General features: G+C 34.0%; 1 protein-coding gene across 6 annotated transcripts in view; it reads left to right on the top strand.

Annotated features, from left to right (window-relative positions):
- AnxB10 (Annexin B10) overlaps positions 1–18,701 on the top strand; it is a 73,194-nt gene that overhangs the window by 51,653 nt on the left and 2,840 nt on the right. For all 6 annotated transcript variants that reach the window (XM_089095212.1, XM_089095363.1, XM_089095149.1 and 3 more), the window contains 4 exons: positions 3,609–3,688; positions 7,297–7,366; positions 11,856–12,029; positions 16,405–16,586. In XM_089095212.1, the coding sequence (XP_088951338.1) occupies positions 3,609–3,688; positions 7,297–7,366; positions 11,856–12,029; positions 16,405–16,586 (506 nt within the window). The remainder of the gene's footprint in view (positions 1–3,608; positions 3,689–7,296; positions 7,367–11,855; positions 12,030–16,404; positions 16,587–18,701) is intronic.

Genomic DNA, 18,701 nt, shown 5'->3' with positions numbered 1-18,701 from the left:
TTAAAAGTAAAGATCGCCATCTAGTAGTGTCAAGCGTTAATTTAAAGCTGAAATTTTGGGAGGGTAATTACCTCCCAGAAAGTTATGATGTTGGTAGACTCCAGGATGAGAATTTGAGAAAAAAATTTCCAGAAACAGTTGAATGCTAAACTTAAGAGTTTAAAATTTGATAATGTGGAAGATGGTTGGAATAATTTCAGAAAAATAATTTGTGAAGTTACTGAAGGTGTCTTAGGGAAGAAAGCTAGGACTGCAGCTAAGAATATTCGTGAAACAGCTTTATATTTAATAGAAAGGGGAAAGGACTTGTACAAGAATTGTCTAAGTGATATATCATATGAAAACAAAAGGAATGTAAAGAAAGTGGAGAAAGCATTAAAATATGAACTAACCTGGTGTGAAGTGGAGGCCATGGATAAAATTGCCGAGGATTTTACCAGAAATTGCCAGAAATTTTACTGGCATGTTAATAATTTGAGAGGGAGTAGTCAATCCGAACTTGGCCCAGTTAAAGATAGGAATGAAGCCATAATGAGCGATAATGAAAAAATCAAAGAGAGATGGGCAGAACATTTTGAGAATTTGCTACACCGAGATAGAGTTGCAGGAAAAGACATAGACGAAAATGAAAAAGTTTGTGATACCTTGGATGTGAAGGAAGATTTGTTTTTTGTGGAAGAATTAACGACAGTATTAAAAGGATTAAAAAATAATAAGGCTTCAGGTGCTGATAGGGTGGTAAAAGACTTTCTTAAATATGGTGGCTCTGAGGTTAGAAATAAGCTACTGAAAATTATGAATATGATTTTTGAAATAGGGGAAGTAGCTAAAGATTTTAGGAAAATCTTAATTAAACCATTTTATAAGAAAGATGATAAAAGTGAGTGTGGTAATTATCGAGGCATTAGTCTGGTCTCTGTAGGTAGTAAATTACTTAGTAATATGATAATTTTTTGACTGAGAGATGCCGTAGACAAAATTTTAAGAGAAGAACAGTGCGGTTTTGGAAAAGGTATAGGATGTGTCAACCAAATTTTCACTCTTAGGTTAATAGTTGAGAAGTGTCTGAGTGTCAAACACCTTTGGCCCTCAGTTTTATAGATTATGAGCAAGCGTTCGATTCTGTTGATAGAACAGCTTTAGTAAAGGTTTTATCCTTGTATGGTATACCAGACAAATACGTTAAAGTGATTAGTGCTATGTACGAGAATAACACTGCTGCGGTTAAGGTAGGAAATGAGGTTAGCTGCTGGTTTTGTATTAAATCAGGAGTTAAGCAGGGTTGTGTTCTATCCCCCTTTATATGGATTATTTTGATGGACTTTGTTTTAAGGAGCACAGGATAGGCAATGGGAGACCATGAAATCAAATGGGGAGGAAAAAGTCTCATGGACTTAGATAATGCTGACGATTTAAGCATCCTAAATGAAAGTGTGAGCAAAATGAATGAACTTTTAGAGTTTTTGCGAGTTCAGGGTGCTAGAATAGGTTTGAAAATTAATGTTAAGAAGACTAAGTCACTAAGGCTAGGAATAAGTGAAGAATAAAAGGTGACGTTGGGTAATGAAAACATTGATCAGGTGGGCAGCTTCATTTACATTAGTAGTATTATTAGTAAAGATGGTGGGAGCAGTGAAGATGTTAAAAGTGGAATAGCCAAGGCTCAGGTTTTTTTTTTCACTGTCAAAAAAGTTTGGAAAAATAGGAAGATATGTCCGCAAACCAAGATTGGAATATTAGAAGCTACAGTGATGACAGTGGTCAAATAAAGCTCTGAAGCATGGGCTCTCCGAAAAGCGGACGAAGATTTGCTAGATATTTTCCAGAGAAATTGCTTAAGGATTGTTGTGGGTACCCGGCTGAATGACCGTATTTCAAACAATAGGCTGTACGAAAAATGTGGTTCAATACCACTCTCTAGGGCTATAATGAAAGAAAGGTTGAGGTGGCTAGGGCACGTTTTACGGATAAAGGATGACAGATTGCCGAAGATTGTTCTTTTCGGCCAACCGTCTAGGGCTAAACGGAAAGCAGGTCGTTCTCGTCTGGGGTGGGAACACGTCATAAAGAAAGACTTGAAGGAAATGGGAACTTCGTTGGAGGGTGTAAAAAGGGAGGCTTTCAATAGATTGGGATGGAGGAGGAGCGTGCGTGGCTGTGTTGGCCTTGGTGCTGCGGTAAGTTGTTAGTAGTAGTAGCATCTGAATCACATCTTTGCTATTTTCTATTTTGTAAAGAAAATTAAAGAGACAAAAATCATAAATAACACAGAAACATAGAAATAATATAGAAATTTTTTAAAGGAAAATTAATGGGCCAAGAAATTAAAATGAATTATTATATCAAACATAAAAACATAGACAATAACATAGAAATTTATTTGAAAGAAAATTAAAGAGCCAAAAAATTAAAATGAATTTTTATATCAAACATAGAAATAACGTAGAAAATAAATTAGAAATAACATAGAATTTTTTTTTAAAGAAAATTAAAGAGCCAAGAAATTAGAATGAACTTTTATGTCAAACACAGAAATAAGATAAAAACGTAGACAACAACATAGAAATACCATAGAAAATAGTTTGAAAGAAAATTAAAGAGCCAAGAAATTAAAATGAATTTACATACGAAACATAGAAATAGCATAGAACCATAGACCATAACATAGACAATTTTTTGAAAGAAAATTAAAGAGCCAATAAATTAAAATGAACCGTTAAGAATTAGAAATGAATAATAAGATTCATAGTAAACGTTGAAGAAACCAATATTCCTTCTTTTCCAAGAATGAGGACTAAAAACCTAATCACTGTCTGCAGTCAAGCAATCTAAAAGTGCACCAAAATCCTATATGTTGTTCCTGGTGTGATGTACTTCTATCCGAAGTTAGTTAGAAATTTCCAACGGATGATATTTGGATAATGTATCCTTGTTGCGGCGGTGGCTAGCATCCTAGTTAGAGATGATTACGTCCCATAGTAAAAAATAAAATAGCCCATAACTCCTAAAAATAAAGTCAGATTGAAACACAAAGTTTTTCGTAAAGAAACAGAAAATCCTAATAAAGTCAGCTTGAAGTAGAATGAACTTGAAAGAGCTATCCTGTTGTAAATTTCAAACAGTAATTAAGTGAAACAGCAAGTATTTGCCGTAAGAAAATTTTTATTCATGTTATAAAAAGCACTTTGAAAAAGTGCCAAATTAACGAAAAAATGCTTAAATTTGAATTACTTCAAAAATAAACTTAATCAAGAGACTAGAAGAGGGGCGCTAAAATTGCTGCAGAAATGTACGTACTCTCTAAGCACTTCATTACACACTGTTTTGTGTAGATTTCATAGGTGATAATGAGTATTCTAATGGAGGGAGTTATCGAGTTTTCAAGATTTTTTTACCGTATGCTTGTAATTAAGCCATTTGAATTTTTTACCTCCTACCTTCCCTCAAAATAAACTATCTGGCTATCTATCTGGCTGATGAGACATAGTGAATAAAAGTGGTTAATGGCTTATAACGAATCGGGAATCTGTTACGTGCCTGAAGTTACATAAAAGTGCTATTTAATTAGTTAATAGGCCTACTCTAATTAAAAAAAATATTTATTTTAGTGTATGAAACCACTCTGGATGATAGGATTAGAAGTGAAACAAGTGGTGATTTACAAAGGTTACTGATTTTAGCCGTATCGGTAAGTTAAATTCTTTTTATTAGAAATTTATTTTACTTTTTAACACGTTTCACTTTCCCTCCCCTCTAAAACATTTTGCCTCCTTTGGCCACGTCTTCAGTACCGTGATGTGTGTATGGGGTTGAGCTCATGAACCTCGGGGAGGTTCATCCCCCTGGGGAGTTTTTGCGAGGGAATCCATGACGAAAAATCGTAATAGTTACCTCAGAAAAAAAAAAACAATAAAACTGGCAATAGTTCACTTGGGTTGACAGGAGGGTTGCCAACTTGCGCACTTTTCATGTGAAATCCACTCTTTTTTTATCCCAGAGGGGGCACAGATGGAGGGATACGCAGACTTTTTGACTTGCACTCTCTTTTAGCAAAATTCACTTTTTTTGGCCTTGATTTGCACTCTTTTTAGACGTCGGCGGTTGGCAACCCTGGGTGACAGCCTTTGCCTTGAGCAAAATGGTTCAATTGGTTAGGTTGATAAATCCAGAAGGTTTGAAAAGAAAAAGGGCAAATCTTTCACTGCCACTGCTTTGCTAATTGAAATTCAACTGTGTCTGGGGTGGGGCTTATGCACCCCAAAGACTTTTTTTGTGGAGGGATCCATTTACGAAAAGGGCAATACTTGCTTTAGATAAAAATACATCGTAAAAACTAGTGGGGAATCATTGGGGGTGAAATCCATGGTCTCGAGCTAAAGGGGTTGCAACTGGTAGGGCTAATGAATCCGAAAGACTAGAATTAAAGGGTCAAATTCCTCACCGCCACTGCACTGCTGATGGCTAAATCAATGACTGTTTTCTTTCCCGATTTGTTTTCTTCTAAATATTTCTAAGATATGTTATCAACTTGATCCATAATATTTAGGTTTCTGGACTCTTGTTATTATTCAGCGTTGATCCGACTAGTGACAAAACTTTTATGGCAGAGAACCAGACATGCATGAATTGCTATTTCCGCTTTTTAAGTTGCAATTCTACGAATCAGTTAATTAAGAGTAGCTTTGTATAGCATAGTATAATATAGTATATTTGACACTATATATATATATATATATATATATATATATATATATATATATATATATATATATATATATATGTATATATATATATATATATATATATATATATATATATATATATATATATATATATATATATATATATATATATATATATATATATATATATATATATGTATATATATATATATATATATATATATATATATATATATATATATATATACATATATATATGTATATATATATATATATATATATATATACATATATATATATATATATATATATATATATATATATATATATATATATATATATATATATATATATATATATATATATATATATGTATATATATATATATATATATAACAACAACGACAGTTTAGCCGATGACAAGAAAAATATATATATCCGATGACAAGAAAAAAAAATATATATATATATGTTTATATATATATATATATATATATATATATATATATATATATATATATATATATATGTATGTATATACACACATCTTAAGCTTTTTTATTTAATCAGTTTTCGTTTTGCGCAATCGCTTTTTTGGCAAGAAAAAACAACGACAGTTTATCCAATGACAAAAAAAAACAGTGACAGTTTATCTGATGACAATAAAAATAATGACGGTTAGTCAGATGGCAGAAAATACCGCTGACACGGTGGAGTATGACGGTCTTGGTAGTGAAAGAAAATATTTGACAAAAAGAAACAGAAAACGATGACCAAATTATATTATGGTAAATTGCCTGGATACGGTTGCTTGAGGATATAAAAATAATCATTGGTTAATTTATTTAACCAATATTCTAGAGACAGAATGAATAATGGATTGATTTTGGGGTGATTGTTTGCTTGTGAGTTGTCAAAACAAATGTTGAAGGGATAAGAGATTTTTGTTTCTGAGGAATTGTAATAATGTTCGTTTTCGTGTTTTTGGGTCGCCCCAAATACGCTAATTTGTGTCGAGACTTGCTTTGAATATAATTTTTATTTTTTTAGTATTGTATGGAAATTTAACTGTTGTGTTTTTGTGACCCAGTTCTTCACCCATTGTGAATTCAAATTCAGCAATATCTGTATTAAGTTGTCTGATTTTAGGTGTTGTATAGATAATTATAATGAAAAAATATTAACGCAGTTAGGTGGCACCTTCTGGTGGGCAAAAATGTAATTGCCATGCAGAAAGTGCCTATATGCTACAAATGTTTAGTTTAAATCTTTTGAATGGTATTTGTGACTCCGTAAAGGTTGATTTATAGTAAGAAAAGAGGCTCGATGATAACATGGTGTGGTATCGTTTCTACATGTCTGCATGGTAACTATATATATATATATATATATATATATATATATATATATATATATATATATATATATATATATATATATATATATATATATATATATATATATATATATATATATATATATATATATAGTATATATATATATAACTATATATATAAATATATATATATAACTATATATATAAATATATATATATATATATATATATATTATATATATATATATATATATATATATATATATATATATATATATATATATATTAATCAGTTTCAGTTTCGCGCAATCGCTTTTTTGGCAAGAAAAAACAACGACAGTTTATCCGATGACAAGAAAAAACAGTGACAGTTTATCTGATTACAATAAAAAATAATGACGGTTAGTCTGATGGCAGAAAATACCGCTGACACGTTGGAGTCGACACGTCTTGGTAGTGACAGAAAATATGTTACAAAAAAGAAACAGAAAACGATGACCAAATTATATTATGGTAAATTGCCTGGATACGGTTGCTTGAGGATATAAAAATAATCATTGGTTAATTTATTTAACCAATATTCTAGAGACAGAATGATTAATGGATTGATTTTGGGGTGATTGTTTGCTTGTGAGTTGTCAAAACAAATGTTGAAGGGATAAGAGATTTTTGTTTCTGAGGAATTGTAATAATGTTCGTTTTCGTGTTTTTGGGTCACCCCAAATACTCTAATTTGTGTCGAGACTTGCTATGAACATAATTTTTATTTTTTTAGTATTGTATGGAAATTTAACTGTTGTGTTTTTATGACCCAGTTCTTCACCCATTGTGACCTCAAACTCAGTAATATTTGTATTAAGTTGTCTGATTTTAGGTGTTGTATAGATAATTATAATAAAAAATATTAACGCAGTTAGGCGGCACCTTCTGGTGGGCAAAAATGTAATTGCCATGCAGAAAGTGCCTATATGCTACAAATGTTTAGTTTAAATCTTTTGAGCGATATTTGTGACTCCTTAAAGGTTGATATATAGTAAGAAAAGAGGCTCAATGATAACATGGCGTGGTATCGTTTCTACATGTCTGCATGGTAACTAGTCCACCAAAGAACACATTTTGTGCTGGAAATTTATGTTGTCTTTATTTGTGGGGAGGAAGGGGGACTCTTCTAGCTAATTTTTCGCCTTTATAGGCTTTGATCTAGCATGGATTAACCCTCCGACGAAATTCCAGCAGTAGCAACGGTTTGAATCGGAATAATATTTTCTAATCTTTTAGTGTGCTCGGGATGAACATTCCTTCAACCCTGAAAAGGCACATGAACAAGCGATGTCTTTATATAATGCAGGTATGTCCTTTTTTAAATATTTTTTATTGTGGATGTCTTCTGTTAACCCTAGTCTATTTTTTAATTAAGAGCCTCTCTTAATTTTGACTTGGTGAGTCCGAATTTTTCTATCTGTTGCAATTCCTAACATAGGACTTAATATCTACATCGATAGAAATAGAAACCAGTTCCTCACAGTCCAAACCTAGCGTGGACAGGCTAAGATTAAAAACCAAGTATCTAAGTCCTTCTTAAAACCGAGTGGCAAAGATTAGAAGAAAACGAAGTGGTAAAGACGGGAAGAAAATGAACTTCGAAATACCTATTGACAATATTCAGCGACTTGTCCATTTCTACCGTTCAATGATAAAAAGAATCGATCTTTTGTGAATTTCGAAAACGGAGTGCCAAAGGATTGAAAGAAAACGAACGTCTGACTATTTGTCTTATCTATTTCCAACCTTCCAAGAAAGAAAAGAAACACTATTTTGCGATTCCTCAAAGACTGAAAAAATGCTGATGCTCAGTTGTGGCAGAGGAAACCCAATTTGTATTGCTCAAATAATCACTATCGATTCCAAATGCCTAAGACCATTTTTGGGATTCTGCCTATCACAATCAGCTATCTATTTAAATATTTCTTCAATTTATTTCAGTTAGTTTTAGCCAATAACGTTGTCAAATTTCACTAGAAAATTGAGGCAAGTTAAATGACTGTGAGTGATATTGGAAGTTTGGAGTACCGCAGACGAAAAGCCCAATAACTTAGATACATATCGTACTTTGATCAGGGCAGTGACTGCAAGGCTTACATGACACCCAGCAATTTTTCCACGATAGAGTCCAATTTCAGTTGATCTTGGATCTGTTAAATTATGACTGTGAGTTAGTTTTTATCTCATCGTCGAAGGCAGTTGCAGAATCCTCGTTTCGACTCGAAGTCTTGTATGATGAACGAAAGCCAAGTTTCGTGTCCCCTTTCTCTGGAGCTTCTTTTATCTGGGGAAAGGCGGACAGTGTAGGCCTTTTTATTCAATATCTCTGGTTGGCATTGGATATGTCCGTACCAACTTAGCCAGTGTTTCGGGTAATTGGGCCATTTCAGGCATTTCATGGTTATCGGGCCTTGGAATGGCGTTGGTGTTTTGGCGCCTTATTGGTGTCTCATTCTATTGGAAGCATGATCTGTGAGGATCTGCTTTGCCCAGTTTGTCAATAATAAGGAAAAGGCTGAAAATTTTGCCAGAAGAAAAAGACGCTTGGATTCTGCTTGAAATAACACAACTTACTGTCTTGTAATACAAGTTATTTGGTTTTAGTACAATACAACTCTGAATAGGTTTTAGTAATTTTTTTGAAAAATTGCTTTTCGGACGTAGAAGTGAGGTAACTCTGTGCTAGTCTCTAGACAAGAAAAACAAATTGTATTTGCGATAAAATTCAAAGTAGTAAATAGTAGTTTCAGACCCAATAATGACAGATATTCATAATAAATTTCCATTTAATATGGCTTTTTCTCTTTTAGAACTCAGGCTATGGCTGAAAGTGGCATTGAAAGTTAGGCTATGACTATAATTTGGTTTAATGCTACGTCGTAATTAAAGATGAAGTAAGATGAGGATTATGCACAAAATGAATCTTATGTTCTTTTAACAAGAAGATGTCATTCATTGTAGTCCTTGTCTTCAAAAAACAGTTCTTCCTACAATTTTTACGATGAAAAAAAGTTGAGATCGTCGATCATAGTAGGCCTATATTAGTAAAATTTGACCTAGTATCTCACGGTTCCCTCATCATACTGTGTCTCATGATACCCTATGAGGTTCTGAACTTTTTGCCAGTACATTTTACTTGTCGCCTTTACAAGCAGAGGTTAAAAGGGAGACATCCTTCTCTAAAGGAGGGGAGTGTATATATTCATAGAAGTCATTCATTGAATTTCTATCAGAATTTGCGTCCAGAGGCAACATGGGGTCATTAGCTATGTTAAAGGGTGTCCTGTGAGTCTTTTCAGGTCTATGAGCTTTTTCAAGTTTTCAAACTACAAATCCTACATTCCAGCTTAACAAAGCTGTCAATTTTTTTTATGTTTTTTTTTTACTTTTCTGCATATTCTACGTATATATAACAATTTTAGCCAGGTTTTTAGTCAGATTCTACACGACTTCCTGTGGGTACGAATCGTATGGAAAATATTGGTTTAAGAATAGATAAAATTTATTCCCAGTAATGTCTGTCACGTGCCCAGATGGGTGAAATTCGCACCTTCGGGTCAATAAACACAAAAACAGCAAATTTAATAGGGGTAGTCAGGGATTTTTTTTTATTTTCAAAAGTGTCAAAGAGGCTGTAAAAAAAATTCAGAAATAAAACTGACAGGATCAAAAGGGAAGTCTTTGCAGCCGTGAAGACGCATTTCAGCCAAAATGGAACAAGAGGTAATAAGGTATATAAAGTAGCAAATGCTTTGTATGCTATTGGATCTTACTCAAATAAAACCCGAGGTATAATACTAAGCCCGTTTGTGAGATCTGGATGGTCATTTGATATGGTTGAGTGACAATAATGTAGGCCTTCTTTCACAGAAATTGGATCTAGCATGGAGTTCCAAAACTGTAGCTGTTGGCTAGGTCTGGTTGAAACTTCAACCCCCATCATTAGTCTGGTAAGTAAACTCAGGTTTAAGTAGCCTCTCATCTAGACTCCGAAATAAATCAAGTAGTATGCTTGCTACTACTTTCTACTACTTTTGATTGAGATCTAACAACATACTTCGGTAGATACCTTAAGGACAATAAATTAGGGAATCTCCTGCTACCACTGGCAAAGAAAGGTCACCGACCTTGCAAAAAAATTACCTAGCAAGAAAAAAAACCCTGAAAATTGGCTTCTCTGCAAATCGTACAGTTATAAAAATACCCTCCTAGCCTTAGGTGCTGTTTTCGAATAAGAACATTTGCCTAATGCAGTACAAAAAACGTCATCACACGTTTTGCTGACCTGCAAAAGTACAGTGATTCCACTGGGGAATTTTGCAATGTATGTAGTCAAATACTCAAATGGTTAGAGGTACTATTTTCATGTGTGAAAATAGGAATATCTTTTCGTGTGTGCGAACTAAAAGTAACCAGCAATATCTTAAAGATACTTCCTAATTGAAATTTTCCTAATTGATATTTTCCTAATTGAAATTCAAAAGGAGCTAATTGCTTGACGATTTTGCTTGACGATTGCTTGACGATTTTGTAAAATCGTCAAAATTTGACACAATTTGAGCAAGGATTCCTCTGAGGTAAAACTGAATTTCACATAGGTTGGACACGAATTATCAAAAGACAAAACTAGGTCGTTTTTTTACTCATTACCAAGTTTGGTTGTAATACAAAGCCCAGCTCTGATAGATGTTCTGCTCACAAGATTTTGGTTCTGACTCCCAAAGGTATAGCTAGGACTCTAATTTCTAGTCTGCACCCAGTTTGGTTGAGATATTACAACTCCGTCCAATGAAAAAAAATAGACCCCTCCCCCTGTAGGAGTTAGATAGCTTCTGACCCCTCAAAGATACAACTGAAATGCTAGATTTAACTTCATTTCAAGTCTGGAAGTCAGCTGGTAGATGTCCAAGAGATGACTCCATATTCTTCGCGAATTCGACATCACATGACACTGCATAAATTTGCTTTCTGAGCTAGGGTAGTCTCTTCTAGAAAGTTATCAAAAATTCGCAAACTTTTGAAGAACTTTTCGCCTCCGTTTCACGATCTCATATATCACGAAAAACATTTTAGAATTTCATCTCATTCCTTTGTTTTTTAGCTACAGACAGCTGATAACGAGAAGATTACTACGTTTCTAAATAAAAAAGGGCGAATTTCGACTTTGTAGCTTCTAACTTTGCCTCCTCCATTCTGTGCCTCCTTAGACTGAAACTCATCACTTCAGCCTCCTTAACTTCAACCATAGCCTCCTCAAACTTAGCCTCCATATAGCTCTTCTATTTGTATAAAAGTAAGGTAAAGAATACGAAATTGGACTTAATGCTCCCTACCGGTGGTGCTGATCTCCCTTTTGTGGCCCTTTAACCAGAAAGTGCAATGGGGGGGTATTCATCCTGTGCTTTCGCATACCCTTCCTATTCACCTTCCCAGATTTCTCCAGGTGCTCATTTAGAGCTGGGTAGACTCTGGCACCGCTGAGAAAAGTCACGCCACTGACCCTTGTATAAAACCAAATAACCAGCGACAACAGGGCTCGAACCACTGTCCTCACGGACAAAGGATTTCTAGTCTATCGTGCTAACCACTCGGCTTCTATTTGGGTTGTGAGACAGTTACCCAGGAATGATTGCAGGATATTGCAGAAACGACAAAGTGAAAAGTGCTTGTATTGAAGCAATAGAATGAATCTTGAAATCGTGAAAATTATGCCCCAAATCTCCCCTTTCGCCACGGTACTTGCTTTGTAATATATTTTCATAACTATTAGTATTTGTTTATTTTTTTCATGTCAGGTGAAAAAAAGCTAGGCACAGACGAAGAGACTTTTGTCATCCTACTTGGTCATGCAGGAAGACAACAGCTTTTGGCAGTCTTTGAGGAGTATAAGGCGATATCTGGAATTACTTTGGAACAGGCTGTCAAGTCTGAATTCAGTGGAGATTTGCATAAAGCTATTTTGACAATCAGTAAGTATTTTCTTTTCATATTTTGGAAAGCATCCCACTTTAACGCAATTTATGTCCAAACTGTAGGTGCACCCCCTTCTGGTGAAAACAGTTTTACAGATTTAGTTTCTTCTCTTTTTCAGAACTTGACTTAGTTACGGGATTTGTAATGCCAAGTATGGATCACGCATTGGTGTCAATTCACAAAAATTTACGAGAGGGCAATATGTATTTTTTTATAACAAGGAAGAGGGCGGGGCTTAATTTTGACCGTTTTTTCTTTAAAGTTAATTACGAAAAAAGGCATTTTTCAATGAAAATACCCCCAAAATGTTTATATTTTAAAATCTAGGGCGAGGAAGACAGAAAAATCTAAAGGGTGCAGGCTTTCCTCCCTCTTCCCTAATCGAAGCTGCTGAGATCACGCATGGTTTAAGAGTTGAGATTGGGTGGAAAAAATGGTGAAAGATGTATCTCATTTACTCTACAAATCTTTTTGTGGATTTGAAGTTTTTAAAGATACGGACAGATTGAACAAAGTCCTGCTTCTGCCATACAGAAAAGAGCCACTCCCTTTAAATTAATATTTTTTTAAACTATAGGTAAATTTTTTTTCTCAACTTGATTGTGTAATACAGTAAATTAACCCACGATTTTTTTTTTTTTTACGAAAAAATTGCTCCCACATCTGACAACCAACAGAGAAACGCAATCCTTTATTCAGAAATAAATTGTCGGTTAATTTATAGTGTATTACACAATCAAGTTAAGAGAAAAAAAAATTACCTATAGTTTAAAAAAATATTAATTTCAGGGGAGTGGCTCTTTTCTGTATGCTATTTCCACTAATGGACACTTACCAACATATTCTATTCTTATTAGTAATGTCTATTTATTAAGCTTTTGCCTTTTTTATTTACAATTTTCTTAAAAGCTATCCCACTTTCTGTATTTTATATCTAAACTGTTAGTGCCCTCTACTTCCTGTTTGCCCTCTCCTTCTAGTAGAGAGGGCAGACAGTTTTACAGACTTTGTTTCTTCTTTGTTACAGTTGGAATTTAGCAAATTTCTCATGTAAAATATCCACATTATCTCATTATTGTTCAAAAATGTCTTATTTCAAATCAAAATAGGTTACATTCCTCATTCTACAAGTCCTTGGAAATCAATGTTTATACAGCTTTGTTTAGTTTCGTACACATGCTGTGTATGTGTACATATAGCAGTGTACATATGCATATCTGTATATTTCAGTCACTTTTCTTTTGTTTTCAACATAGCGCCATCTTTTTATTGTCTTTGTTTCTTCTTCGAATTTTAGTATAGGACCTCTTTTTACAGTGCATCTCTTTTATAGCCCCTATATTTTATGTTATATTGACCTTACAAGAAATTGAATAAATAAATTTTTTCATGCGGCAGTTTTCCAAGAACGAAATGAAACTTTAACTGCAACATGAAATTATCTTATATGTGAACGGGCTGTATCTACTCTTCACCCAAAAGTTTAACTTTTGCTTTATTGAGACTTCGATTAATATCTATAATAAATGAAGACTCATGCGAATAGACTTTAAGCAGTCGCTCTTCGCCCTCTCATATACAGGCTACTTTATGTTCGTCTAAGCTTTAACGTTACTGTAATTCTTTCATTAGGCCATTTTTTTTATCTAATTTAATATCTTATTGATAGTTATTGTTAGTATAAGAAGGGGGGGGGGCTACCACCATTTTTTTTTTTAAGTCGTAATCACCTCTGAAAAATATACCCGAAATAACAACATTAGTATAACAAGAAGCAGTTGCAATAACAACCTAACATTTATATAAAACACAAAAGTTAACAACAACACTTGTATAAAAACAAGCAGCCCATAACTTATTTAAACTTTGTATAACATTCGTATAACAAATTGAAATAACAACTAACACTTTATATAAAACGTGTTGGTAGGAGCTCTGCTTTCTGGGAAGGAAGGAGTCATGGGCACCAATAGGAGGGGGGACAGGGGGGAGGGGCACCAGCCCTCCCCCCCCCCCTGCTGAATGACGCTGCCTTATATTTTTTAATTTTTGTTTTGAGATTTCTATTATGTAACATTGGATGTACCGATTAGACTAGGTAAGCCCCCCCCCCAAAAAAAAAGAGTCAGCTTATGGTTACCATGGAAGGAATTGCAGGTTCAGTTGGACTATGCAAGGGTCAGACCATAGTTGCATTTATCTATTGTCAGTTTCTCGTTACATAAAAAAAACTGCTGTTTGTAGCTGTCATCAGTTTTAAATTAAAAAACTTATGCCTTACATCTTGAATATGATCGGTCTTTCTAAAATTTTATCCTTGAAAGTTGAACATATAGAAAAAGGGATCTTCTTTGAGGATCTTTAATGGGCTAAAAATTGAATTTCTGAGTAAAGTGATTATTATCATAGGCAACACAATAGTGCTGCCTAAGTAAAGAACGATATTGGCACAATGTATTATTATTTTTTTTTTTTTTTTTTGGTTTTGTCCAGGGCACTTCGTATCGAAGGAGTTGTCATAGAAACTTCCGAAAGGGCTCATTCGATTGGAAATTCCACAAGCCCTTTAAGACATAATATGCCCCAAGGGCATAGCTTATCACCTTAGCCCTGAGGGCTCTGGGGGTTTATTATACTCAAAAACATAGTTTCCGGACCCTTCAACTGCGTTCAACAAAATGGCTATATCAAAAAGTTGATCGGAAGTGTTTGGGGAAATTGTGGGCGTGAGAGGGGCGTTAGTTGCCCTCCAATCACTTTCGACTATTAAATAGGGCACTAGCCCTTTCAATTTTCAATCACATGAGTCCTTTTTAAATTTTCTACGACAACGCTTTCAATAAAACCTTATATGCCCCCAGGGCATAACTTACAACCCTTGAGCTGAGGGCTGTGGGGGGAGTGTCACCCTCAAAGACATAATTTCCGGATTTTTCAACTACGTTGAACAAAATGGCTATCTCAAAATTTCGATTGAAAGTGTTTGGGGAAATGACACGCGTGGAGGGGGACATTTGCCCTCTGATCACTTTCGACTTGTAAAAAAGGCACTAGTCCTCTCAATTTCCTATGAGTCCTTTTTGAAGCTTCTACGACAAAACTTTCTATAAAAACCTTATATGCCCCAAGGGCATAACTTACGACCCTTGTTCTGAGGGCTATGGGGGAGGGTTGTCATCCTCAAAGACATTATTTCCAGACCCTTCAACTACATTGAACAAAATGGTCATATCAAAATGTTGATCGGTAAAATTTGTGGAAATAATGGGCGTGGGGGGAGGGGGTGATTCTCCCTCCGATTACTTTCGACTATTAAAAAGGGCAGTAGCCCTCTCAATTCCCAATCGAAAGAGCCCTTTTTGAAGTTTTTATGACAACACTTTCTATAAGAAATTATATGCCCCCAGGGCACAACTTACAACCTTAGCCTTGAGGGCTGTGGGGGGTTGTCATACTCAAAAACATAATTTCCGAACCCTTCAACTCCGCTAAACAAGATTGCTATATCAAAATATTGATCGGAAGTGTTTGGGGAAATGATGGGCGAGGGGAGGGGGCATTCGCCCTCAAACGGCCTTCGAATATCAACAAGGGCACTAACCCTCTCAATTCCCAGATGAATGAGTCCTTTTGAAGTTTCTACGACAACGCTGGCAAAGACCTAATTTTCAGAACTTTCAGCTATGTTGAACAAAATGTTTATCTCAAAATTTTGATTGGATGTGTTTGGGGAAATGGTGGGCGTGAGAGGGGCGTTAGTTGCTATCCAATCACGTTCGAATATTAAATAGGGCACTAGCCCTTTAAATTTCAGATCGAATGAGCCCTTTTTGCTCTCTAATTACTTTCGACTATTGATATATCCATTTTGTTTAGCCTGTCAGAAAGGTCTGGAAATTATGTCTTTGAGGATAACAAATCCTCCAGCCCTCAGGGCTAGGGTTGTAAGCTATACCCTTGGGACCTAGGGAAATAATATGTCCCCAATATTATAAAGAATATAATTTGTACTTTACTGAAAAATTTCTTTTAAATGTTTTCAATTTTATAATTTCAAGAAATCAAAAATTAATTAAGATTTTACGGAATAAATATCAGCATATGTATATTAAACATACAATGCACTTTTTTTAGGTAAATTCATTTGAATTTTTTTCAGTTTTATCTAATAATATGAAAACTCATAAGGGGCAAAAAAATGTTAGTAATTTTCATTGTTTTTCAGTTCAACATATACAATCTAGACTTCGTAAATATTTTGCTTTCCGATATAGTGCATGCTTGCAAGACATATTCCAAAAGGTTTAACGTCGAACCTAAGAATGTTCGAACTTTGATATTATCAACTCAGTAAATGTCTTGTTTTTTCAGTCCAATGTATGCAATCAAGACCAAGATATTATGCCAAAAGACTCCACAAAGCAATGGAAGGAATGGGAACTGATGATGATACTTTAATTCGAATTTTGGTTAGCCGTTCAGAAATTGATCTTGGAAATATCAAAAAGGAATATGAAACGCTGTATGGGTGCACTCTTTTAAGCGCTATTAAGGTATGACCCATCTCTAGCTCCTCACTCATATATATATATATATATATATATATATATATATATATATATATATATATATATATATATATATATATATATATATATATATATATATATATATATATATATATATATATATATATATATCATAGGTGAAACTTATTCTTTTGCCTTGGCTGGTCTTTTGTCATTATGAAAGACATCGCCGAACCTTTGTTTGTTTTAATTGTTCATGTGGCGGGACAAATATTTATTTTTCTTCCAACGATATATCGAGTCCATATTTTTGATTCTCAAAGGTATGGTAGGTATTGATGACCTTGATTTTCATTGACTCGCTGTTCTTTATTTTCATTTTTGACTCCCTCACTTGTTTGGTGTCTTATGTTTTCTAACCGCATTTGTCTGCCCTTCATTTTCATTTTAACACACTCTAATTTTCGTTTTCGCATATCTTCTAACCGCCCGTTTCTTTGCTCTTCATTTTCATTTTTGGTACGTTTTTGGATTTTGATTACTTCAGATAATTTAGCAGTCGTCTCTGATTTAACTCTCCGTATAGATGCTGCCACTATTGATGGTCCTGTCTTAAGACTTTACATCTTGTCGCGTTTGATATTTCAGTAGTTGGTTCAAACGAATCATCATTTATAGTAACTGCAAATGCAAAGTTTCGTTTGTTGACCTTTCAACAGACATTATATTATACAAATAACTGTTGCGTTGGAAACTCAACAATCTTGCTTATGCTATGCATGACATATAAGAAAATATTTATATGATGCCATATATAATATTATAAGAAATGCTTATACGATGTTTTCTCAGACTTCTTACCCATCTAGATCGTTTTTTTATGCGAGAATATCCCAATTAGAAAATACCAATTTTCCCCAAAAAATTTGGAGCCGTTTTCGAGAACATACATACATACATGAATACATACATACACAATTATTACTCACATATAAAGATATATATAATATATATATATATATATATATATATATATATATATATATATATATATATATATATATATATATTGTACTGTCCTAGAAACGTCATAGTTTCAACGCAACCAAAAGAAAAATCTTAGAAAATTGTGGTTTTCTGGTATTACTAGATCTAAGATGGGTCAAGGGGATAATTTTTTGTTTTATATAGGTAGAAAATTACTGTTATTAGTAAACAAGTAGAGAATGATTAAATTTAGTTATTCAAACAGTGTATAATATAAGCCATTCAAGTGTTTTTATTGATCCTAATTCAGACTAAATTCTGATCCAGAAATGGTTATTTATGAGGTAGTAGATGGTGTCTTAGGAAGAAAAGTTATGAATGTAGCTAATAATATTAGCGAAAATTCTTTAACCTTTGCAGAAAAGAGAATGGCTTTGTGCAAGAACTATCTTAGTTTCACATTATATGAGAATGTAGAGGAAAGTAAGGGAAATAGAGATTGCCATAAAAGTGAGAAATGTGAAAGCATTCTCTAGTTTAGCAATACTTAGAATCAAAGATGGCGCATTACACTAGATGTTTTTGTGCAAAAAACGTCGCAAGTGACTGGGGCATCGCTTGAATTCCGTAGTAGGGGTCCAGATCAATACAAGGGATCTAGCTAATGTTAGAAATGACAATAAAACGAAATTAAGGGAAGTTACATTAAATTGTGAATTAGGGGCATGTGAAGTGGAGACCATAGATAGAATTTCTGAGTATCTGGATGATGCACCCAGACGGCATAAGAGAAAAATATTGTATTGGCATGTTAAGAAATTAGAAACAAGTAGTCAGTCCGGACTTGCCCCAGTTACAGTTAGAAACTGGGTCTCAATTATTAATAAAAAAGAGTATCAACGAGTGACGAGCAGAACATTTTGAGAAAGCTTTAAGCCGTGTAAAGTTATAGGAAATGATATAGAAAACTATGAAAAAGTTCATAATAATTTGAAAGCGACACTAGATTTATTTTACGAAGAAGAGGTAGTGACAGTGCTGAAAGGATTAAAAAACGTTAAGGCCTCAGGTGTAGATACGATGGTAAATCAGTTTTTTAAATATGGTGGCTGTGTGGTTAGAAATAAGTTATTGAAGATTATGAATATGATT

The sequence above is a fragment of the Artemia sp. Qi Xiang Cuo genome, chromosome 1, assembly GCF_049724085.1.
Source record: "Artemia sp. Qi Xiang Cuo chromosome 1, ASM4972408v1, whole genome shotgun sequence".
NCBI lineage: Eukaryota > Metazoa > Arthropoda > Branchiopoda > Anostraca > Artemiidae > Artemia > Artemia sp. Qi Xiang Cuo.
This window is presented reverse-complemented; position numbering and strand designations above follow the sequence as displayed.